This window comes from Rhineura floridana, chromosome 21 (genome assembly GCF_030035675.1).
Source record: "Rhineura floridana isolate rRhiFlo1 chromosome 21, rRhiFlo1.hap2, whole genome shotgun sequence".
NCBI lineage: Eukaryota > Metazoa > Chordata > Lepidosauria > Squamata > Rhineuridae > Rhineura > Rhineura floridana.
In genome coordinates, this window is record NC_084500.1 from 14,718,608 (window position 1) to 14,743,797 (window position 25,190).

The 25,190-nt window shown below is 43.2% G+C and overlaps 1 protein-coding gene across 8 annotated transcripts in view; it reads left to right on the forward strand.

Annotated features, from left to right (window-relative positions):
- Positions 1 to 25,190, forward strand: part of BCAS3 (BCAS3 microtubule associated cell migration factor) — a 602,771-nt gene that overhangs the window by 6,423 nt on the left and 571,158 nt on the right. For all 8 annotated transcript variants that reach the window (XM_061605390.1, XM_061605386.1, XM_061605382.1 and 5 more), the window contains exons 3-6: positions 239 to 293; positions 819 to 894; positions 3,576 to 3,682; positions 16,629 to 16,710. In XM_061605390.1, coding sequence (XP_061461374.1) covers positions 239 to 293; positions 819 to 894; positions 3,576 to 3,682; positions 16,629 to 16,710 — 320 coding nt within the window. The remainder of the gene's footprint in view (positions 1 to 238; positions 294 to 818; positions 895 to 3,575; positions 3,683 to 16,628; positions 16,711 to 25,190) is intronic.

Sequence of the window (25,190 nt, forward strand, 5' to 3'; positions counted from 1 at the left end):
TGGCTCTTTCCCACGTGAAGATTTCAGGTATGATTCTTACCCTTGGGAACCGTGGCCTCTCCTTGAAAATGTTTTTTTCTGCCCTTTAACAGCCACACACTCTCTTACCCAGCCTACTTCACAGGGCTGTTGTGAAGATAGGGGGACCAGGCAACTGCTTTGAGCTCTGTAGAGAAAAGTTGGGATAATATAACAGAAAATAAGTATTTATGGATTCTCATCTCTTTTTTTGGTCCAGCGAACAGTCATATATGGAAAGTGTTGTTACATTTCTGCAAGATGTTGTACCACAGGTAAGCACAAATATTTCTTAACACAGTCTGGTACATGGCTTATTAAATATGTGTTACTTTTCTCATTGAGCAGGGACACAAAGTGGGTTACTTAGAACCGATTGCGATTAAGCATGGCCATTAAACCTGCCATTTTCCAATGATAGCCTTACCTTTTTAACCAATATTATGGCTTTATTGTGTTGTAAACTTTTAAAAGCTCCTCCTAATAATTAATTTAAGTGGTGAGTGCAAATTACATTGTATCCAGACGGGGTCACTGAAAAACAAGAAGGAAGGTACTGGGCTGCCCGAATTCAGCCCTGCCTCAACAGAACAGCTGGCTGGAACATCAGTACGTCTCTTAGGAGGGAGGATATACTACAAGATTTTGTTGCAGGCCCCAGTTGTTGGATTAGTAGATGTAAATAATTGTACAGGCTATTTTTAATTATTGCAAAATTGATATAACAACTTTATTGTTTATTGTGCGTTATCATCTTTGGTAAACAATACAAATATTTTGAAACCTTTTTTTCCTTGTAGGCCTACAGTGGCACAACTCCAACAGAAGAAAAAGAGAAAATTGTGTGGGTCAGATTTGAAAATTCTGATTTGAATGGTATGTCTCTCCCCACTTACCATCCTATTCTCTATATTCCATCTTGTGGTATCAATAATTCATGGTGCTGTTTTTAACCTTTTAAAACTCTAAACAGCTTGAGACTTGGATAGTTTAAGGACTATCCTCTTCTATATGTGTCCCTGTGTCTGCTCGTTCAACATCTGAGGCTTTGCTCTTGGTAACAGGCGTCCACTAGGAGCAGAGCCTTGCTGGTAGTGGCATCACCTTGTGGAATTCCTCATTAGAGAAGTTTGTCAGGCCATAATGCTATACTTTTGTTGTTTGGCTAAGACCTGGCAGTTTCAGAAAGGTTTCAGTTGTACAACCTAGTTCTTAGATTTTGCTGATATTTAATAGTAATGTTTCTATGGCTATTTGATACTGCTGTGGGAATTGTACTGTTATGCTCTTTGCTTGCGTTCTGTTTTTATACTTGGGATGCTTCCAGATGGGGACAATATTTCACAAACGGGGTGTTGACACCTGATTGTTCTGTGTGTGTGGCTGCTGGTGTGCAAAGCTCCCTCTAAAAACAACAGGGTTTAAGTTGTCTGCTTTTCATAGCTATACTGCTGTCCTGTCCACACCACTGGATGATCCGTGATAGAATGTTTCCCTGCTGTGTGTTCTAGCCCCATCTCTCAGGAACTAGTTCCTTGCCCTCCACTACCTTTTTCTGTTGTGGGCATGTGCACAGGTATTTTTGTACCTGTGCACATACATCTTCCACTTAATCTTTTTCAGCAGAAGTGGGAAAGAGCAAATGTTTCTAGTCTTTGGTTTTCAAGGATCCCTCCAGACTGGTGATTTTTTTTCTCCTGGTGTATTCTGCAACATGCCAGTGATGCAATTATAGCCCATTAGTGGTGGATTTGGACTGGACCATTCACACATAATTTTGCTTCATTAGTTCTGTTACCACTTTCTTGCCATCTGGAGGGGAACTATTGCACAACAAAAGCGGGACAACCCGCACCCCCCAAAACCTGGAACATTTGTGATATGGAAAGTTACATGACTTCAGTAGCAAGCTTTGGAACAGGCACTGATTGGAAACAAAGCAGTATGTCTGCCCCAAAGGTTCTGCAAGCACAAACAATATTGAAAGTGAGATCATGTATAACTGCTTTGATACCATCATCAGTAAAAATAATATGAATGCACAACAAAAAGGACCTTTAGAGGGACTGCAAGATTCACAATCGGTTCATTGGCCACCTCTTAGGTATGGTTTAACTTAGATTCCTGCTCTGAGCAGGGGGTTTGACTCAATGGCCTTATAGGCTCCTTCCAACTCTTCTATAATTCTACGGAATCTTGTGAGGGGTTTTGGTGGTGGTGGGGAACAACACTCATTTACATTTGATTTTTTTAATATACAAGTTTTGCACAAGACTAATATTTAGCTATTCTGAAATTTTGATAAACAGCTCTTATGCCAGGCCCCTGTATTAAAAAAAAAATTCTTTAAAAGTTCTGATGTAAGTACTATGATTATGGTCTCCAAGGTAATCCCCCACAGGTGTTGAGATTTTGAGGTAATAACTCTTCCAAACAGGATTGTTGAAATTCTAATGTGCTGTCAGGGTTCATCCCTGTTTAGACCTCAAACATGAGGTCTCCTCAGATGAGGAGCAAGGGATACTGGACATTCCAGTAGATCTCCACACTTCCACTGAGCCTGATGAGCCATCAGACCTGGGCATTTTTACCCCAGGTTTGGAGATCCCCACACCAGCTGCCTGGGTTCTTGGTTGGCACTCAGACAATCTTCCCTGTCCTCAATCCTTCCCAGAGCCACAGGAGTGGAGGAGGTGCTGAGCCAGGCATGCACTTCAGAGCTGCTGTTCCCAAGTGCCAGGTTAGCGGTCTGCAAGGCATGGAAATATCTAGAGATGTGAAGGCCTGGAAAAAAACCAGAAAAAATAGGGGGGGGGACGTTTCCCCCCATTTTTTTCCAAAGCCGTTTTTGGTTTTTTTCTGAACAATTGAAAAAAATGAAGAAAAATGGATTATGGAATGTTTTATTTTAGCATGATGAATAAAATGTTTCATTGAATCTTGGTTCCCCCCCCTTTTTTTTTCTCAGTTCTTTTTATGGGAATGGATGCTTTATGTCTGCTTGACACTGTGGAGGACTAACGGAAACATAAATAATTTTCTTTGTTATTAATGTCTATGGTTTCTTCTGTTTTTTTAAATTGTTTTTTGCCTGCTCCTCATAAACTGCCAAAACAAAAGAGGTTCCTTACAGTTCAGGATCTTGCAGATCCATTGGTTACAAAAAAAGTAAAAATTTTAAAAAGTAAATTCAATTCGTAATAATTGTTTGAATAAAATGTACTTTTAATATACCAAATGTGATACTTTTATGCCAAACCAACTTGTAAATAATTACATTTTATGTTCCTGGAGTAACAAAGTGACTTTCAATCTGTAAAAGTGCTAATATTGAATTTTTCCATTTTTTTCTGAAAATTTCTGTTTTTTCTGGAAAAAACTGGAAACAAACCAGTTTTTTCCCATGGCTTCAAAATTTCTAGAAATTTTACAACTCTAGAAATATCTGTATTGATCAGGGTGTGACTGAGAGCCAGGAAGGGATAGAGCCTGCAACTCCTGTGTGGATTTCTAGTCTGAACTACTTCCTTGACTGATGTCCCTTCTGAATTTTTTAGATACCTCAAGGAACGTGGAGTTGCACGAGATGCACAGCACTGGCAACGAGCCTCCTTTGCTGCTCATGATTGGCTACAGTGATGGGATACAGATATGGAGCATACCTGTAAGTGCCTCATTGATATGAACTCTAGTCTACGTTCTTATTTATGTTAACAATTTACCACTTGATTACAAGCATCTCTAAGTGTCATTAACCCAATACAATACAGATAAAAATTGGTTAAAACTATACAATCAGAATTTAGTTAAAATGTCTGCCGGAATTAAAAAAGTTTTAAGTAGGCGCTGGAAATTGTACAGGGGAGGTGCTGTCTGACCTCAGCTGGAAGGGAGCTTCATAAAATTGGATGCACAATACTGAATGTGTGGCTGCTGGTGGATAGGAGTCATGCATTTGAGCCATGAGGTTTACACACACATGTTCACCTCTCTGTCCAGACAAGCAAAGACGCGTATTCATAGTTGAAGGACATAGAAATGTGGGAAGCTACCTTATATAGAGTCAGGCCATTGGTCCATCTACCTCAGCATTGTTTATGCTGACTGGCAGTGGCTCTCCCAAGGTTTTAGGCAGGAGTCTTTTTTTTTTCTTCTCAGCCCCACCTGGGGATGCCAGGGATTGAAACTTGGACCTTCTGCACACAAGGCAGATGCTCTCTCCACTGTGTTATGGCCCTTCCCCTTAGAGATGTGAAGGCCCAGAAAAAATTGGGAAAATTTCAGGGGGGAAAGGGGGCAGGGGAAGCATTTTTTGCAGTTTTTCCTCTGGCCTTCATATATCTGCTTGATCAACACATTCCAGCTAGCCAAAAGCACTCGAGGAGGGCTCAGATCAGGGCCGGTGAGGGATGTGCGCTAGGGAGATGGCATGGTATGTGATCCCAAGGCCTGGACAGAGAGGTTTGGAGGGCTGCATTTGGCCTCCAGTCTGAGGTTCCATACCTCTTCAGTAGATAGGCACTGAAGTTCAGATGAGATGGTCTGAATGGTCAAATGAGAGCGCATTGACAGGGCACCTAGCAGGTAGTTAAAACATAAGATGTTGAGTGTATGGGGAGGTGTCGTAGGAGTTAGTGCTGGGGGTTTCTGTTAATGGATGGTATTCATGTGCTGTCTCGCTTGAAGAGAAAGCGGATGTCCGTGATAGACCACCTGCTTTGCATGCACTAGGTCTCAGATTCAGCCTCAGGCATTGCCATCTGGAACAGGAGTGAGGAAATGGATCTTGCTAGTGGGCCAGATCATTACCTCCCCACCCCTGCAGAGTAACTTTGACAGGTGAGCCATTAGATTCGGGGCCTCAAGACACAGTGGTGACCAATCACATCAAGGGCTTTTAAAGAGGGGCTGGACAAATTCATGGGGGGACTAGCTACTAGTCACTATGGCTACCTCTATGAATGAATGCAGTATGCCTCTGAATACCGGCTACTGCGGGACAGTAGAGCAAGAGGGGGATTGCCCTTATGTCTTGCTTGTGGCCTTCTCAGGGGCATCTGGTTGGCCACTGTGGAAAGTGAGATGCTGGACTAAATAAGCCCCTGGATCAATCCAGCAGGGCTTTTCTTAATGTTCTTCAATCAATTACTGTCTTTCAAAATATTTTGCCTGGCATGTAAAACAAGAGAGCCAGAGTGTCTGAGTGCTGTGCCTCCATTAAGTGTTGCTTTTGGGAATGAGCAGTAGGTGTCACTGCGATACCAAGCTAAAAACAGCTGTGGCTGCCTTAGATAGCAGTAATGGCAGCCAAGTTCTGAACAGAGAAGGGTGAGGGGAGGCAGGGATGATGTTAAACAGATTCTGTGCCCTGTATTGGCACCCAAGGAATAGCTGCTGCTGCTGCTGCCGCTCTAAGAATGGGTGAATCTGTCAATTTCGGTTTCTCCTTTTTCCAGTCCTGTTTGGTTCTGCGTGTTTCCACATCAGTTCCTGAATTACTTTAAAACAAAAAAAGCACTCATGGAAACTCATCAGTGTATTAGTGTGGATTTCTCCTAATATATACACTTTTGCAAACAATGTCTCCTAAAATAATGCATTTTTGTGTGGTGTTGTCACTAACATGCATTTTTGTGCACATACGTTCCCCTCCTTATGCGTTTTTGCACACATTACTTGGTTGAAGAACTGCGTTCCAAAATTCAAAGAAGTTAGACTTTCAAAGGATGACTGCATTTCAGTTTGTGTATTGTTTCAGGAAGTGTAAAGCAGGTAGATTTGCCTTTAAATGTGAACTGAATCAAATTTCTCCACCATCCCTATGGTTCCAACCTCCCCTCCCCGTAGTTTTTGCTCTCATGAAATCCTTTCCACTTGCCTGCTGAAGAGCCTCTACACATTGCAAGGGGTCCTCTGGTATGCACTCTGTTGCTACAGGACACAGGGCAGATAGTTGTCCTGTGTAGACTGAGAGCACCCCAGATGTTTCCTTGTACCTATTTGTTGCAGGAGAAGCTGGCAGGCAATTTTTTGTCTTTGGGGATATTGGTTCAGCATGTGTGATCTTCTAATGGAGCAGCTCTTGATAAGTTCCAAGTAATCCCAGACCTCCCTGGTTCAGGACCTATTTCTCTAGAGCAGAGGGTTTATTTTTATTTATTTATTTATTTATTAAATTTATATACCGCCCGACTAGCAATAGCTCTCTGGGCGGTGAACATAAAACAGCATAAAAATACAATAAATAACAAAACAATACTAAAATACAAGCAACAATCCAACACAATAAACATTTTTAAAATTAAATCAGTGTAACTTAAAATGCTTCAGAGAATAGGAAGGTTTTGACCTGGCGCCGGAAGGAGAGCAGAGTCGGCGCCAGGCGTACTTCCTCAGGGAGACTGTTCCATAGTTCGGGGGCCACCACTGAGAAGGCCCTAGATCTTGTCATCACCCTCCGGGCCTCCCTGTGAGTTGGAACCCGGAGGAGGGCCTTCGTAGCAGAACGTAGTGCACGGGCCGGTTCATATCGGAAGAGGCGTTCCGCAAGGTATTGTGGTCCCGCACCGTATAAGGCTTTATAGGTTAATACCAACACTTTGAATCTAGCCCGGAAACATATTGGCAACCAGTGCAAGCTGGCCAGAACAGGTGTTATATGCTCGGACCGCTTGGTCCTTGTCAGCAATCTGGCCGCCGCATTTTGCACTAGTTGTAGCTTCCGAACTGTCTTCAAAGGTAGCCCTACGTAAAGCGCATTACAGTAATCCAAACGTGAGGTTACCAGAGCATGTACCACTGATGTAAGGTCCTCTTTACTCAAATAGGGACGTAAAGGTTCCACCTTCAGCAGACTCTTGAGAAGGCCCCTGCACATTGCAGAGTGCATTTTAGAACACAGGTTTGATTTACATCAAGGGCAGGGGACCTGGAGCCTGACATAGTTAAATATCGGTGTGCCACATTTCCACAATAAGCTGTGCCCAAAGCCACTTACAACAAACATTCAAAATTCAAAGCATTGTGGTTGCATTCCATATGTTCTTGGAGTTCCAAATCCCATCATCTCTGACCTTTGGGCCATGCTGGCTGATGGGATTTGGAATCCCATCGGCATCTGGAGCGCCACAGATGTTCCCCACCCTCGATTTACATGGTCCAGCCTCTCCGGACTTCACAGTCACACCTTGTGAACTGGGAGTGCACCCTTGGGTGTGCCCAACATTCTCCTGCAGCTGTGCTTTCCAGAGGAAGGCCAGTTTTGTAGGAACCGTTTCGGGAATGTATGTCCATTGCAGTTAACCTGCCCGTCAGTGATGCAGTTAGGTCACTTTGGACTTAAATGGTCTTCTGGGAGGCCCACCTTTAGATGGTCATGCATATTACTTCACTTAAAAATGCAGCGAGCCGGTCCTGCTGGGTTTTTTGGGGGGAGAGGGGCTTCTGCTCATTCTGCTGTAAAGGGCCCTGAAGTCTGCCCCAAAATCTAACCCTGACAGCACCACTCCTACCCATAACAAACCTTGTAGTTCCTGCCCCCCCAAAAAACACAGTTTAAAAGCCACTAAGGTAATCCATGCACCCCTTCCCAAGATAAGATATATACCTAAAGTGTGTGCATCCTTTTGTAGATGGGGAGCATTGTCTTATTTATTATCTGTCCTCTGTAACTGTATGGTGTTGCTTCCCTTTTAGACTTCTATATTTGGAAATCCTGCCAATTCCCTCCTTTAAAAAAAAAAAGCCCCCTAATGCTCCAGCCGTTTAATATTGCGTGCAAAGCCCCATGGTAAAGCGAACTTCTTTTTATCTGCAGCATTGTGCTTGAGTTCTCTGTTCAGCTGGACACCTATTCAGCACTTAATAAACTAATGTGCTCCAGGCAACCCGGTTTATGTCTGAGTGATTATGAAGTGTTTATGACAGTTCCTAAGCCAACACCCTCCATAATGGTGTTACATGGGCTTGGGAACACTTTTCGGCCCTTCCTTTCTGATGGTGTGTCTCTCTCCAGTCTGAGTGGTTTTGCATTAAATCCCCCTCAGAGTAAGATCTTTTGACTACCGAAGTGTTACTTGCAAATGGAATATCCCATTTAGATTTGCTTCAAAGGGCTCTGGGAAAGGTTGGGGGGACAGCAACAGCCTAGGATATTTTTTTTTTTAAGTGTGATGTATTCATCTATGATGCATACAAAAAAGAGGAAGCTGTTTATTTCAATGACTTTTCTTTCATTTCTTTCCTTTTCCCCCCTCTTCCAGGGGAAAAGGTGGGTGGGAAGGTTTAAAGTCATATTTAAATAAAGAGAAGAAAGGAAACTGTGTGTTTATGGGATGAAAGTGGGATGAAGTCATACGAGTGGCGCAGAGTAAGACATGTGAATTGTGTAATGGGGGATTGCACTGTAGATATAACTTGGGGTCCCCCATCTTACATTTGGAAGATCCCGTCATAACAACAACAGAAAAACATTTGCAACTGGTTTCTCCTTCAAATGGGTGTCCAAATCATCTGTTCAAGATGACTGTCTCTTATGTGTTTGAAATGTCCACTTGCTGGAATTATTACTTTTTAAAGCATTGCATTATTACACAAGAAGTCATGAAACTGGATGGCTACTTTTTTTGAAAGACCTTACCCACATTGTTGCAGAGAAGGTTTTTTAAGAAAAGAAATTCTGAACTGAATAGGAAATTTTGTTGCTTGTAGATTTGCATGACCTCAGGCCAAAGGCTGTATCACCTGTATGTAACTGTGCTGCCCTGGGCTCCTTCTGGAAGGAAGGGCAGGATATAAATAAAATAAATAATAAAAATAAACTAGAATACTGTTAAGATGCCTGCTGGATTGGACCAAAGCAGCCAGTGATGAGCAGAGTATGAAACGGATGACGTTTCCTTGTTGTTTAGCACTGTGTAGGAACTCTGAGGCTTGAACAGAGCATTGTGGTCTGAGAGGCCAGGACCTGGATCTTTGTGCTCAGCCATAAGCAAGTTGTAGCTTTTCCAGTCATTGGTGGTAGGATGAAGCATCTGGATTTGCCAGGCTGGATATGCATGATCAAAACTTGGCCTTGTGTCCTTAACCTTGTGGGTGGGGAGCCTGAGGGCCCAGAGCCAAATGCGGCCCTCCAGGTCTCTATGTGGCTGGAGAGGTGTGTGGGAAGAAACTAGCCTGTTGCACAAAAGTAAAATTTACTTTCGTTGCTCTTCCTGCTACTGGCATGAGGCTTTCGGATGGTTATTCAGAGGCCCTCTGGCTAAAAAAAAGGTACCCCCTCCGAGCCTTACCTGTCCGCAGGGCAGTACCCATTGCTCATTAGGCACCTGCTTGCTTCTGCTTCCAGTTCCTTATCACCCTCTAGGTCTAGATTCAGGTCCATAGCAGCTCACAGACCCAGCATGGTTCTGGCAGTCCCCGCTATCTGGTGCTCTAACCCCATGTTTATAACAATGCTTAGCTAGCAATGTTTAGTCATGGTGGCTAATATCTGTCGATAGGCATTTTAAACGAAGAATACAGGTTTAATTAGCCACTTAGAATCCCCTAGCTAGTGGCTGCTACCACATACTGTGGCAGTGGATCTCATAAACGTAAGCACTGTATGATGAAGTACTCCTCCCCGCCTGCTTTCTGAGCATCCTGCCTGTCAATTTCATTAGGTGACAGAGAGTTCTAGAACAAGAGAAGAAGGAAGAGAGAATGAATTGTCTAGCCCAGCCTTGGCCATCCTGGTGCCCTCCAGATGTTTTGGACTACAGCTCCCATCATCTCTGACCATTGGGAGTTGGAGTGCAAGGCATCTGGAGGGCACCAGGTTGGCCAAGGCTGGGCTAGCCATACAGTAATAGTAATGCAATAACCTAGTACAGCGACAGGGACTCCCTCTCCCATCAGCCATCATGACTAATGGTTAGGGGATAGTGGGAGTTGTACTTCAACAGCCTCTGGAGGGCCACATATTTGCTATACCTGATGTGCATTATCTCGCCACTTATTACCACAACCCTGTAAGGTAGGTTTGTAGTATTCCTTTTGAGAGAGTGGTATGCCTAAGGCCATAAAGAGTAGGATGAGATCTGAGCCAGGAAGGTGGAAAATCTCATTAGTGGTTAATGTTAGCTGTGTTGTATCCTTTGCAAGCGGAGAGATTCACTCCTGGGAGGTTTGGATAGGTGGAGCTGCAAATCCCACGGGCTCATTATTGCATCTGCACCAGGTCATTGAAGTTGAGCTGTTCACATGCTTAGCCAAGGGCTTCATTCTTTTCAATGTGTCTGGAGAAAGCCTTTGGTTTAAAGAAAACGAATACCCCGCCGCTGCCTTGCATTAGTACAATAAGAGAATATTATAAATTTGGAGCTGTCTCAGAACTTCATCACTTGCCCCCCCAAAAAGAAACAAACAATTGCTGCTTGTCAACTCAGATTATTAGGGCTGCCAAAATTTCAAAACTTCACAGAAGCTCCGACAATTTTCAGTGGCGTCTGTAAAGCACCACCTGCCGAAATAATGAGGATTGCTCATTTGATTTAGGAAATTAAAGCATCTCTCCTACCTTCCCCTCTCCGCCCAGCTATCCCCATTCCCTGTTAGATAGGCAGGGCCAGCCCTACCATTGGGCAGAGAGAAAGCCACCCCAGGCAATAAATGCTGAGGGCCGTGGAGTGGACAGAGCTATGCATGCATTGCGGCCCCTAAGCTAGCAGACTGCCCTTGGTGGAGTAGAGGATGCCTTCTCATCACCCGTTGGGGTGGGTGAGCACCACTTTGCCCTTTGCCTGCACAGCAAAATAGGAATTTAGGAAGCTGCCTTATTCTGAGTCAGGCCATTGGTCCATCTAGCTCAATATGGTCTATACTGACTAGTAGCGGCTCTCCAGGACTTGAGAGCAGGGGTCTCTCCTAGGCCTACCTGGAGATGCGGAGTATTGAATCTGGGACCTTCTGCGTGCAAGGCACATGCTCTGCCACTGAGCTGTGGCCCTTTAGCAAAATGTCTTGGGTTGGCCCTAAGAAAAAAGGCTTTACCGTGAAGTCTTTTGATTTGACAGGCCGTTGGTTGATCTGTCGCTGGCTGTTCTCTGTACTTTGCTGCTGTTTTTAGGAACTGGTTGTGCAGTTTTATCCTATTGTCTTTTTATTCTGTACCGCTGTTGGATGGCTCGCCTGAGAAGGCAGCATATAAATAATGCGGGTAAATTAATAAATGGTTGCGTTTGGAAATTTGGGTGTGGGGACCCTGTGACAGAAAGCAAAATAAATTAAAAGATATTATGGGCTGTATCTCACGTTTTCTGTCTGCTTGTGCAACAGTTTTAATGTTGCGCAAGCGAGGAATCCAGCACAAGTTGTGCTAGCAAAAACTGATTGCACAACAAACTGTGTAATCTGTTGTGCCACAAAGTTACCAGCAACCTGCTTATGCATTCTCTTGCGCTGCAGAACAAGTATACTGCTAAGCGACTTTAACCTAGCGCTACATTACATACACCTCTATGGCTGCCGAAGGAAGCACTTCTTTATCACCTCCCTGTTGAAGCTGTAACTTTTAAATGGCCCTCATAGCGCCAATGTGGAGTGTGAAAAGCTGCTGTTGGGATGGCCGCAGAGTAATTTTTTGGGCACAGTAACACCAGAGGTGATAACTGCCCAGGCGTTAACGTTGATAGGCAGCTTCAGGGTCTCTTCCCCCCCCCCCCGGGTGTAATGCTATCTTTATTTGATGAGGGGGGAAGAGTTGCTGTTTGGTACTAGAGCATCTGCTTTGCATGCAGAAATTCCAGGGCTGGGAATAGCCCTTACCTGAAAGCCCAGGGAACTTGTGGGACAGTATTGAACTAGATGGATCAACAGCCTGCCTCAGTGTAAGGCAGCTTCCTATGAGAGGAGAAGGAATGCATGCAAGTGACTCTCCTGACGCGGGAGGGAGGGAGAGCCAGTCTGGTTAACTGGAGGATGGGCATGATTCTGGAGGCTGTGACATCTAGTAGCTTTTTGGGCTCTACTCATGTGTTCTCTTTCTTCCTCCTTTGCCATCTCCCACACTCTGTGCCAGACTGGCTAACCTGTGGCCCTCCAAATGTTGTTAGGACTCCATCTCTCATCAGCTGCAGCCAACACGGTCAGTGGTGAGGAACGATCTGGGTTGGAGTACAACAATATGCAGAGGGCACTAGGATCCCCTTCCCTGGACGAGAGAATAACTCTTCAATCAGAGCCAGATTTGCAGATTTTAGGGGATGATGGACAGCAGGTGGGCTGTTGTTTTTTTACTGCAGTGGGGTGCAGGGCCATTTGGGTTTACTGTCCCAGTCACCAAAATAAATACCTTGGGCTGTCTCTGTCTTCCAGGCTCTGAATCCCATCCTTTTAAAGATGGCCAGCCTACTTCCTTAGGCTGCGCACCCGTGTATGCGCGCGCACACACACACACACACGTCCCTCCCTCCCAAAGGAATCCTGGAAACTGTAGTTTACTCCCTACAGAGCATCAGTTCCCAGCAACTTTTCAAAACAGTTCCCAGGATGCTTTGGGGGAATCCATTTGCTTGAAATGAATGGTGTGTACGCAGCCCTACTCTTAAGGTTGTACAAACCAACATCCTTTGTTGTGCAAACGCACACACAGTTTGCCTGTTTCTGTACCAGGGCTTGAGTTCCCTTTTTTGATTCCATTTCTCTTCTAGTTTGGCATGACAGCTTCTCTTCCTTCCCTACTTCCACCTTTCTTCTTCATCCTTTATTTATATTCTCCCCCCCCCCCCCATATGTAAGCTATTTTCTATGGTTGGAAAATATTTGTTCTCGTAGTAAGGGAAATAATATTCCTTTTGTGTGTGTTTGTTATGGATTCAAATTGGTATGCTTCCAGACAACAAAGCCTGTCATCGGGAATTAAGACAATGATTCAACTTTATCCTTGAAGTGTTTCTTTTTTCTTCTTCTTAAAGTACTGGCCGCAACTGTGAAAAGGAAAGAAGGCGTAACTTCAGTTCCCTCAGTCTTTTTTGCTTCTCACAGATGGGTTAGTGGTGTAGTGCTGCACTTAGCTTTGACTTGCCGGCTCCTTGCACCTCAGATGCAGGCCTCTTGTGTTTTTAAAGTCAATGTACCTGTGACTCTGTTCCCCAACTAGCCAGAGTTGGCAAGTCCCCTGTCTGCAGTGATGGCTGTCAGCTTGCCCGTTCATGGAAAGGAACAGCTGAGGCTGCTTTTAAGCCCTCTTATCCCATTCTTGAAACCTATCTCAGAGTATCCTTGTCCTTTTTGAAAGGCAAAGGAGTGTTTGTGTGTGTCTGCATTGGACACTTATAAATGCCTGAGTGTTTCCATTGGGGACTTGCCGCTTAGCTGGAATGTGTCCAAAATGGTAGCCGTGAACAGGTTCCGTTTTGTTTAGCCACCAGTGCTTTTTAAACATCTTAAAGGTCCATACTCATCAGTTGTTCTTACAACATTTCTGCCCTAACTCCACCTGGAAGTCACTGAGGAGCTGGCAAGTTGCTTTCGATGCTAGAGAATTGCTATCAGTCAGAGCAGGCAATGTTGGGCTACATGGACAAACAGACTAGCTTGGTAGAAAGGAGCTTACTACATTCCTATGACCATCTCTGACCGTAGTTGGAAGACTAGGAATGGGCTGTGGGGCCATGTCCATTCTCCCCGCATCCTCTGGTGTATGAATTTCCCTCTGATTTTATACTAGTTGTTCTAATTGTTTGCTCTGAACACTTTAATCAAGAGGGAACCTTGTTTAAGGTTCATCCTGCTTAAGGTTGGTTCATATGTAACCATTAACCATGGTTAAGATGTGGGTAGGGGGGAATTCATGAATGACAGTGGAATTGCTGGATGTGGGAGTGCATCATCCAGTGGCATGTTCCTGGTCTCTTAACCATGGTTGGAGGAGGAGAGAGCTACATCCACACTGGACCCCCAAGACTTCGGAAAGTTAATGGGCAAACAGACATATTTAGGAGGTGATAGCCTGTATGTGGATGCCCTCTCATCCACCCCCAACCTCTCCTAAGTATTCTCTGGCTTGGATCCTAAGAAAGGGGTGGGGAACCTGTGGCTCTCTCATTGCTGTTGGACTACAGCTTCCATCATCCCTGACCATTGGCCATGCTCTCTTGGGCTGATTGGGGGGGGGCACCAGGCTCCCTGTTCTTGCCATAAGTGGTAGAGCACATGCACAAGGTCCTAGGTTCAATCCCTGGAAGTCTGCAGGTTAGGTTGGGAAATGCTCCTTTCTGAACCCACCACCAATCAGTATAGATCTGGGGTGGGGAACCTGTGGCCGTCCAGACATTGCTGGGCTACGTCCTCTCATCCCTGACCAACTGGCCATGCTGACGGGAATTGGAGTCCAGCAGCATTGGAAGGGCCACAAGTTTCCCCATCCCAGTCCTTTGATAGATTAAGGAGGTTCCTGTCCCTTTCTTCTTCCTGCACCCCCTGAAAAGCTGAGAGAGGGGTGGGGAAGGCCCGTCTGAACAGTGTGGAATGAGACATGTGGTAGTTAGGGGGAAGATTGCAGGAGGGATGAGCAGTCAGGAAACTTTCCTTCTGTGAATTTCCTTAACTTATCTTAGGATCCGAGCTCAGTTTGGGATAATCCTCCCTTCTTCCAGGGAGGTTTTTTTTGCAGTGGGGTGGGCCACAGATGGCTGCAGGGGATAGGAGGGGATGCAAAACTTCCCTTTTGTCAATGTAAGTTAAATGCATCTTTAGATGCATTAAAAAGCCTATGATTTTTAACTTTTATTTCCATTTCTTCAGGAAAGTTAGAATATTGGACTTGGTCATTTCATTAAAAACAACAAAAAAGTGCTTGTGTCAAATTGCCTTGTCCCAAAAAGCACTTGAGGAGACCAACAGCAGCACACTTTTAGAAGTCTGGATAGATGTGCAGCTTAATATTTCTGGATTTGTAAGCACTTTTTCAGCCTGCACCCAGTTTCTGACACTGTAAGCTGCTTGTTTTGCCAACTTTCTTCCAGGGTTCTCTTTATGTCAGCATGTTGGTTTTAAGAGGTTTAACCTCATTACATCTGTTTTAAGTTCTTTTTCGATTTGGCATGTCGCTTGAGAATGTTTGCCGTTTTCCCAGAATGTTTGACATTCCGTATCTGATCCATTAACAAACAGTTCTGAAAACGCGTTGTGATGAGCCGCTTACAGGAAGTCTGGAAAATGATTCCTTGACTTAACCCTGAGTTGATCTCTTCCAGGATTCCATTAACGACCAAATTAATTAAGACAGGGGTCGACAAATCCGCTTATTAGGTGTGAGTGCCCTGGCGACCAGACTACCAGCACACACTCTTTTACCCTGCAGTTTGGGGGAGGGGGCAAAACAGCACCAGCCTCTTCTGAGCAGTGGAAAGAGACTCTTGCCGTTTCTTAACTTCTGCCAAAGGTGACACAGATTAGGAGCCTCCACCTTCCTCATAAGAACATAAGGAGAGCCCTGCAACTGGATCAGGTCAAAGGCCCGTCTCGTCCAGCATCCGGTTTCCTCCAGTGGTGCACCAGACGCCTCTGGGAAGTAGGGATGGATGAATCTGTCAACTTTCAGTTCTCGCTGTTTCTCATTTTTCCAATATTAAATTCAGTCCTCCACGTTCCTGCAGCTACTTGTAATTTTTTTAACCCTTATGAAAATTCTTCAGCATTTTAGTTTGAATTTCTCCTAATAAATACATTTTTGTAGGAAGTTCTGACAAATATACACATTTTGCAAGCGTAATACAAAAATACATTGTATTATTTATTTATTTATTTATTATTTGATTTATATGCATTAGGGATGTTTTCACTAATGTATACATTTATATGCACACTTTACCTAAAATATGCATTTTTGTTCACATTGCTTGGCTAGAGAGCTGCATTGGAAAATTCAGAAAAGTGTGGATTTTGAGGATGGCTGTGTTTCAGTACATGTCTTGTTTTGGAAAGTGTGAATTAATTTGGTTCACCTTTAAATGCAAACTGAATAGAATTTCTCACTAATGGGAAGCTTCCCAGAAGGACGCAAGTGTCTCAACAGGCTCCCTCTTATTCTTGGTCCTGAATGACTGGTATTCAGAGGCACTGAGTTGTAACCAGTGTTAGTCATACTCAGAGTAGATGAATGGAAATTAATGGACATGGCCAACTTTCACCCATTAATTTTAATGGGCCTACTCTGAGTAGAACATAGCTGGATTCAACCCATAATGCCTCTGATCCTGGAGAAAACATGGAGCTATCATGAGCTATCAGTGGCTTTTCATGCAAGCAAAAGGGATCAGGATATGAGAACACTGGTGCAGCCCCCACATAACGGGTGATAAATAAGTTGTGAATCCCTGAATAGAACTCTCAAATTTTGCAGTGGTTCTAGTGTCTGTGATTCTTAACTGTTCATCTCAGGGGGATAATTTTGTTTGGGTGGGTAGGGGATTTTCTTTTCTTTTCCAGACTATAAGCGAAGCAGAATTCTCATTTTCTGGAGATTTTTTTTAAAAAAAACCAAACATTGAGGCAAACTACTGAAGTCTCCTTAGACCAGTAAGCACAGGAAGACAGTGCTAAGGTGTGCACTTTATTCTGTCATGCAGATCAGCGGCGAGGCTCAGGAATTCTACTCTATCCGACACGGCCCTGTCCGAGCTGCCCGAGTCCTGCCATCACCGCAGATTAGTAAGTATGGAATTCTATGTATTAAGCCCACCTGCCAGCTCTGTTGTCTCCTAATCATCCTGGTTGTTTTTTATTCAAAAGTTCACACAGTCTAAACATCAGTGGGATGAGAGCAGCCACACTAGTTTCACCATGTGCCTGCCCATTCATGTATAAATTCTGGAGTGAGGTCTGTATTTTAATGCATAAGGTGCTGAAACGTCTGCCCCCCCCAACTGTATGTGTCTGCTATCCCTCCCCCACAGTGCTTTTCTCTCTGGCTAGAGCTTTGAGTGTTTTCTGTGTCTTCCCAAATTGTGCTGTTGGGCACAGACATCAGCATCCCGAGAATCTTTGATTTTATTCAAAATCAAGTTTCTAGCCCTTCTGGTGACAATGAAAAACTGGCAAATTAGTTGTCATTTAGTTGTGCTGGCATCTTCTACTGTGTGGCTTGATATTCTGCTGCCCTACTTTTTTTATACGAGAAAACAATTCAAATTGGCTCATAATAAATTAAAATTATTAGAAATATTTTTGGTTTCTCTTTACATAGCTTGGATAGAAAGTACAATCTTTGATTAAAAGCAGCCAGATGTGTTATTGACCAGTATCTGGAATTGGATGAAGGTAAAGCCTGTAATAAGAGGCCTTGGATAGCCAATGTATGAACCAGGATTAGGAGAGGAATAAAAGAGATTTTTGTAAAGAAGAAGCTGATAGCCATCAGTGGTGCTGAAATACCATTTTATAGAGAAGCTATTTTAAAAAAGAAAAAGAAAGGATGGCTGTACGTAGGGGCTGCTGGGGGATAGACTTGGCATGTTCCTCAAAAGAGATCATCGCCTGAGATAAGCAACTCAGTCCCCAGGTGTGAAAGGAAAAGCTCAGGCTTTTAACTCAATGGCTATTTCAACATTGTAGCTTAATAGTTGTCAGCTATGTTGCTAAAGCACCGTAATCCTTTTGATGTTGGGTTCCTTAATGGCGTCACGCCCTTAGAAGCATAAAGCCACTCTGTTTGGGAGAATTATTTTGTGCTTTTGCTTTGAGAAAGATACCTGGCTGTATCTGATTCAACAGGTTCTATAGCAGTGTGTGTGTGCATGCGTGCATGCTTGTGTTTCTCTGGAATTGAAGCTAAGGCCCAACCCCTTGAAGTCTGATGGTCTAGTCCTATGGCTTTCAGACTTGGAGGGTAATGGTGGCATCAGGTCAGGTCTTTGGGGCAGACGTCCAGGGCCCCACTTTTAAGAATCAGCAGGAGGGCCTGCAAAAGCAATGGGGCTTGCTTATCATATTTTGCCTTTGAGCCCACATGAAAATGGATGGGTGAAGGATTAACCTTTTAGCAGCTATTCCATGTCCAAATAATGATGTGAATTGAAACATCTTAGATTTAATTCGAAGTTATACAGAATTATGTGTTGTTCACATCTGTGACTTCCTCCTTTGGGAGGAAGGGTGGTATTTAAATTCAATAAATAAAAACACATAGTGTCATCTAAAGAGCACCCATCCTTGAATTAAGTCCAGAGTCTAAAATTTCCTAACTGTAGCCACTGGTCAGTGAACTGTTCCAGTTTTGAAAAGCCTTGTGCATCTACCATGGCACTATATTGCAGTACTGGGAGGTATTGTCCCTAGAGATGTAAAGGCTTAGAAAAATTCAGAATTCCCCCCCCAATTTTCCATTTCCCTCCCAGGCCTTCACATCTCTAATTGTCCCTCATATGCAGAGGCATCCAGCTTTTAATTGATGGTTGATTGCTAGACTAAAACTCATACATAAGGCTGTGCACAGATCCTGTGGCTCCAATGTGGAGGCAGGGGCATTAGGCTGACCCACCGTAGCTTGGAGCCACTCCTGAATAAGTTTGTGGGTCAGGGCTCATGTTCAATTTTTTTAAAAGCCCCTAATTAAATATATTAATCATAGGTGGAGAGGGGGTGGAGGAACGAGACATTGCGAGTGGGCTCAATTTATCCTTCATGATGCTGTTTTGCAAAACAGCATCATACAGGAGGGAGCGATCCTGGGGGATGCTGTTTTGCAAAAGGATTTCCTGCAGAAAAGCCCCTGACAAATAACACCTGCACCCCTAGAGGACACAACATCTGCTCATCAGTTAGGAAGGAGTGCTGAAGCTGCCTCTGACAGCCCCAGGTCGTTCTAGGTCATCAAATCTGACCCGTAGTGATCCATGGCTATTAGAACCTGACTTGCCTGAGGCCTGAAAATGTCCAGATGACCTTGATTTGGCTCATGGCTTGGCTGAATCTGGTGCGCAGCTCTACTCATGTGATGACCCAAAGGTTGCCAACGTGGTGCCCGTGCCATTGAGGACTTTCCCTGCAAAGTCCTTGAGCCCTCCTACTCACTCCCCTTTGGTCACGAGGTGGTGAGGTACTGCCTTGAAAAGTACACTGAGCTGAACCAGGAAGTTGGAACAGTGGACACACTTTCCCACTTCCCCACTTCATCTTTCATCGCTATGTGCTTCTCAAGGTTCTGATTAATTCTGTTGGATCAAACTTTTGCCCACATCTCTTGGGAAAGCAAAGTGTGTGTATAAACATGCCTTTTCTCTTTCTGTTTTTCTGTAAAGGGAGAGAAGTGACATAGCTCAAAAATCCAAATGTTCCCACGAGCATCAAAAGGTTGGGGACCCTTGTAATGAACTAAGATGTTTTCGTTTGGGTAACAGTCCTAAAATATAGATAATTCTGCCTGTTGCATCTTTTGCCATGTGAAACCACTGCCCCTTGGGTCCAATTGCAAATTATCCTATCTTGCAAACAGCTTGCCTTTGAAACCACATGAAAATGGGTGGGTGTGGGATTAACCTTGTAGTAGCTCTTCCATCTCCGAATAATGGTGTGAATTGAAACATCTTGCCTGGCTTTAGATTTATTTCCAAGTTGCACAGAATTATCCGTCGTTCACATCTGTGACTTTGCTGCTTCTTTTTTTAAAGGCAACCTCAAGGGCTGACTTAGCGTGTTTCTCTGTGTTAAATAAAGTAATAATAATTATTTAGGTTGCTCCGTAAAGGAAGGCAGATGTTTAAAACACTTGTATGTGGTCAAGCATCTTGGGTGGCTGTGCGTCTTGCCAGTCTCTTAATACAAAAGTAATGCTTTAGCAGGCATACTACGCAAAGCTTAACATAGTAGGTGACCCAGCAGTAACAGGTTTTAAGCAGCCTAAGATGGGGCAAGGCGGTCTTCATTTATTACAGTGACATGTTTCTGGTTTGGCGGTGGTAGAATGAAAGCTGTCCAGTGTAGACATTGAAGAGAAATTACAGAGCATAATTTTTGTGTCTTGAAACCTTTTTAGAGCTATATATTAAAATATGTACAAAAGTTCTAATGGGTTCCATCTTTTAAGCCCTTTGACTGGGTTGGACTCCTCAGGTTGTAATCTCATTGTTAAATACAGTCTTGGTTTACTCAGCCATAACCACATCAGAATGCTGAGCTTCACCTGCTTTTAATACAAATATTGAAAACTGGAGCAAAAGTAAATTCCTTTTAAGGAATAATGTATATGCCTGATATAAGGAAAGCATGCGTACACATGCAAAAATGAGACGCATCCAGTGGAAAAGACAAAAAGAGGACTAGCCTCAAGATTCTGAAAAAAAGTCATGTGGAACTCGGGAAGCTGCCTTATACTGAGTGAGACTCTTGGTCCATCTAGCTCAGTATTGTCTACACTGACTGCCAGCGGTTTTAGGCAGGGGGACTTTCCCAGGCATGCCTGGAGATGCCAAGGAATGAACATGGGACCTTCTGCATGCAAAGCAGATTCTCTGCCACTGAGCTATGGCTCTTCCCCTGTGATTTTTATTCTCTCTGAAACTCCTTGGGCATTAATAAAAAGTATGTTACTCTTTCTCCAGCATCTTGAGATGGGTTTTCCCTTTCTGGTCTTTTGATACAGTATAAGGAAAGTGAGCCCCCTCTTTTCCCTCTAACACTAGAACTGAAGGTTACTCAGTAAGATTATTTGGTAATAGATTCAGGACTGACAAAAGAGAGCATGTGGTTGGTCACTGTGAGAATAGGATGCAGGACTAACTGGGCCATTGGCTTGATGTAGCAGAGCTCTTTTGAAATAGTAGTATGATTTTCACAGGTTTCCCCACAATAGTGAGGTGTATTTTAATTCCATTTGAATTGTAGTTGTTCTTTCTAAATTAGCATCTATACTGATAAATTGGTACCTGCAAATCTTTGCTTTCTTTTTGTCCTCTTTATTTTGAGAGAGTTTTTTACATTTTTCTTTTGGTGCTATGTAAGTTCCATACCACATCAGCAAGAGATGAACTAGATGGTACAATTCTCTTCTCTCTGCTCCTGTAGTTGTCCTTCTGGCTACTGGGGACTTCTCTGTGCCCTACAGCTACTGAACTCTCATATGCCATGCTCTCTCTTTCTGTCTCACTCTAGTTCAGTTCTTAACGTCTCCATTGCTATAAGAGTCTTTGAGGGCCCTGAGGATTTTGATATTCATTCGCTTCCCCACACAGTGTGTAATTCTAACTGCCACAAGTTGTGCTGACTGACCACAATTTTATGACGAGAAGTCCAAAAGGGGCAGGAAACCATTGTGAGAAAAGCCAGGGTATTATAAATGCAGGTACCCTTACTACGCTTGCATTGCAGTCCCATATTGGGGCCACCTTTTCCCATAAGAACTTGCCCAAACCTGAAATTGTCATTGGAGGCCCTTCTCTGCATGCCACCTCCATGGCAGGTCTGGAGAGTGGTGATGAGAAAATGGGCCTTTTCTGTAGTCGCTCCCCATCTATGGAATGCTCTTCTCTGGGAGGCCCACCTGATGCCAACCTAGTCAACAATTTGGCAACAGGCAAAAACTTATTTGTTTCCCCAGGGACTCGGGTAGCACCAATAATTGGATGTTTTTAATATGTTTTATGTATATTTTTATTAGTCTATTTTATTCTTGGTGTAAACTACTTTGAGACTTTTTGTTCACAGAAGTGATAAACCTAACTCTATAGTTTATCTACTCAGAAGTAGGGATGGGTGAGAAATCCGATCCAGTTCGCATTCCAAGATGAACCTGTCAAACTTGCACTTTCCAAAACAATATGAGAACCGAAACACAGCCATCCTTCAGAATTTGCACTTCTTTGAATTTTGAGATGCTGTTCTCCAACCAGTGGTTACAAAAATCCATATGTTAGGGGAAAGTGTGCATAATAATAAATATATTGGTGAAAATAACATAGAAAATACATTGTATTAGGAGAAATAGCTTGCAAAAATATGTACATTAGTCAAAACTGCCTCCAAAACTGTATTTATTAGGAGAAACTTGCACTAAAACGCTAGAGAATTTTCATGAAGATTTTTTTTAAAAAAGCAAATTGCTTCAGAAATGTGAAGAACTTAAGATTGGGAAACTGAGCGAACTGAGACTGACAGATCTTTCCATCCCTGCTCAGAAGTAAATCCCATTGAGTCCAGTGGGACTTATTTATTTTATTATTTATTTATTTATTATTTCAATTTATATACCGCCCTTAGCAGAATAGCTCTCAGGGCGGTGAACAAACAAGATAAAATACAATATATCATAGTAAAAAATCACAAAAACATGTACAAACAAACAACAGAAAGCACAACAAAAACGAAATACAACACAAATTAAAAAGGATACATGTTAAAAGTAGAAAGATTAAGAAAATTAAAAGATTAAAATGCCTGGGAGCATAAAAAGGTCTTGACCTGGTGCCGGAAAGATAGAAGTGTAGGCGCCAGGCGTACCTCTTCGGGGAGGCTGTTCCACAACTCAGGGGCCACCACAGGAAAGGCCCTAGATCTAGTAACCACCCTCCGGGCTTCCCGATAAGCTGGTACCCGGAGGAGGGCCTTAGATTCTGAACGAAGTGAACGGGTAGGTTCATAGCGAGAGAGGCGTTCCACAAGGTATTGAGGTCCCACGCCGTGTAAGGCTTTATAGGTCAAAACCAGCACCTTGAATCTCGCCCGGAAGCAAATAGGGAGCCAGTGCAGACGCGCCAGAATAGGTGTTATATGTGAAGACCGACTGGTCCTCGTCAATAGTCTGGCAGCCGCGTTCTGCACCAGCTGAAGCTTCCGAACTGTCTTCAAGGGCAGCCCTACGTAGAGCGCATTACAGTAATCCAATCTTGAAGTTACCAGAGCATGAACAACGGAGGCGAGGTCGTCCCTGTCCAGGGTAGGGTAATGATAGGGTAGCCAACATGGTGCCTTCCCAGATGATGTTGGGCTGCAACTCCCATTGGCCATGTTGCCTTGGAGACGATGGGAATTGGAGTCCAACAACATCTGGAGGATGCTACATATGCTTCTCTAGTAGGATTGCAGTCAAAGTTATTTAGGGTGTAAAGGATTATAGCCTTACCTGGGAGTAGCCTTTGGCAACCTGGTGCTCTCCAGCTGTTTTGGACTACAACTCCCATCAACCCCAGCCAAGTGTCGTATAGCATTCTCCACCTATAGTCGAAAATGGTATGTTCCACTACTGACTCAGTTCCCACCTCCTTGTTGCTATATGCGTAGACCAGACCAGTGCGAAGCCAACTGTTTGAAAATGCCTTTAAACTACTGTTGGCCAGGTTTGAAGTGTTGGCTTGTCTTTTTTTCTTTAATTGAGAATGGCACAATCCGACACAGCTTGTGAAATTCCCACTGTTTAATGGAAACTTTCATTATGTTTTGTCTTTGTTTCAGATATGCTAAATGATGACAGACCCCCCCTCTTTTCCTTTTAAAAAAAATCCCCCTAAACGTGATTGCAGAGGAGATGGCGCTTCATTGGCAGGGGAGACGGTTTTCATTATTTTAATTGTGTGGTTTATCAGGATTTTCAGCTTTTATTTGGGGGAGGGTAATTGGAGGGTTAGATGCAATAGTGTTATGACAGAATTAAAAGGATTTGGAATAAAAAGGAATTTTGAGAAGCCTTTGCAGCAGGATTTCTGCACTTTTTGATTTGATGGATTTTGTGAGGCTTGGGCTTGAGAGAGGGGGGGAAACCCTATAAATTGTCATTTGACATTTTGTTACGCATGTTGCACATAGCAGTGTGTCATGGTGAGTTGCACATATGAAACAAACACTAATATATCTAATATTAAAACAAAACACCATGTAATCTACCCATAACTTGGAAGGATTAAATCCCTTCCATCACCCATTTGTACTGCTTGTGGTGTGGAAGTCCTCCTCTGTTGCCTGTTGCTGAGAACAACATATGCTGCTGTTTACTATTTTATGACCAGAGGTGGTGTTAAGTGGATTCTGTGCTCCTTATCTTAATGAAAAGCTTCAAAGTAGTAATGCAAATCTACACTTGTTGAAATCTGTTGAAGCCAATTATGTGGGTTTTATTTTTTCTGTACTTTTAAATGTGAGAGTTCAGTTTCAAGTACCTCCTGAAACATTAGGTGTTCTGTCTTCAAATTAGGAACATCAGAATCTGCCTTGCACTGAGTCAGACCCGTGATTCATCTAGCTCCATGTTAAGAACATAAGAACATAAGAAGAGCCTGCTGGATCAGGCCAGTGGCCCATCTAGTCCAGCATCCTGTTCTCACAGTGGCCAACCAGGTGTTGTCTACACTGACTGGCAGCAGCTCTCTTCCACCTTACCCAGAGATGCTGGGGATTGAATCTGAGATTTTTGGCATGTAACGCAGGTTCTCTGAGCTACAGCCCCTTTCCTAATTAATTGATTAAATGGAAATAATTAAATTATTATCTCATCCCTTAATGCCTCTAGTAAACCACTTGAGGTTTCTTACAATCAAGCAGTATATAAATTTTGTTAAATAAAATAAAATAGATTTAGTGTTTGGTTGCTGAGGGCTTTCATTTCTAAAATGTAAAAAATGTATGCCCATGGTTTGGTTTTATTTTATGTATAAACTGCCAACTTTAAATATATATATCATGGCAGTGTACAGGCAAATAATCACAACATCATACAGTTATAACAGAATAAAATACAGAACAAATTACAAACACTGAATCAAAATAATTTTCTAAAAATGATTGGTGAAATAGAACTGTCTTCATCAGGTGAAAAAATATCAAAATTGTAGGTGCCTGTCTGGTTTCAATAGGAACTTGTTAGGACACATGTCTATGGGGCCTGAGTGTGTGTGAATCTACCACCCATGTGTCCCATTAAACACACCTCCTTGAGAGGAGGGGCATCTTTTGCTAGGGATAAAACAAGTGCTTTGCCCTGAAGTGTGCCTGAATAGTGTGTGTATAACCCCCCCCCCAAAAAAAAATGCAGGTCCAAACCAGACTAAAGCAAAACTTTATTTTATTGAGAGAAAAGAGAAGAATAGCATTACAAAATTACTGGGTGTGTGGCAGCATTAATCCTAACCCATTCATAAATTTAAACTAAAGAAATAAAAGGTCCCTATTGCTATAAGGAATGACAGGTAGCAGAGATGACCTATCCT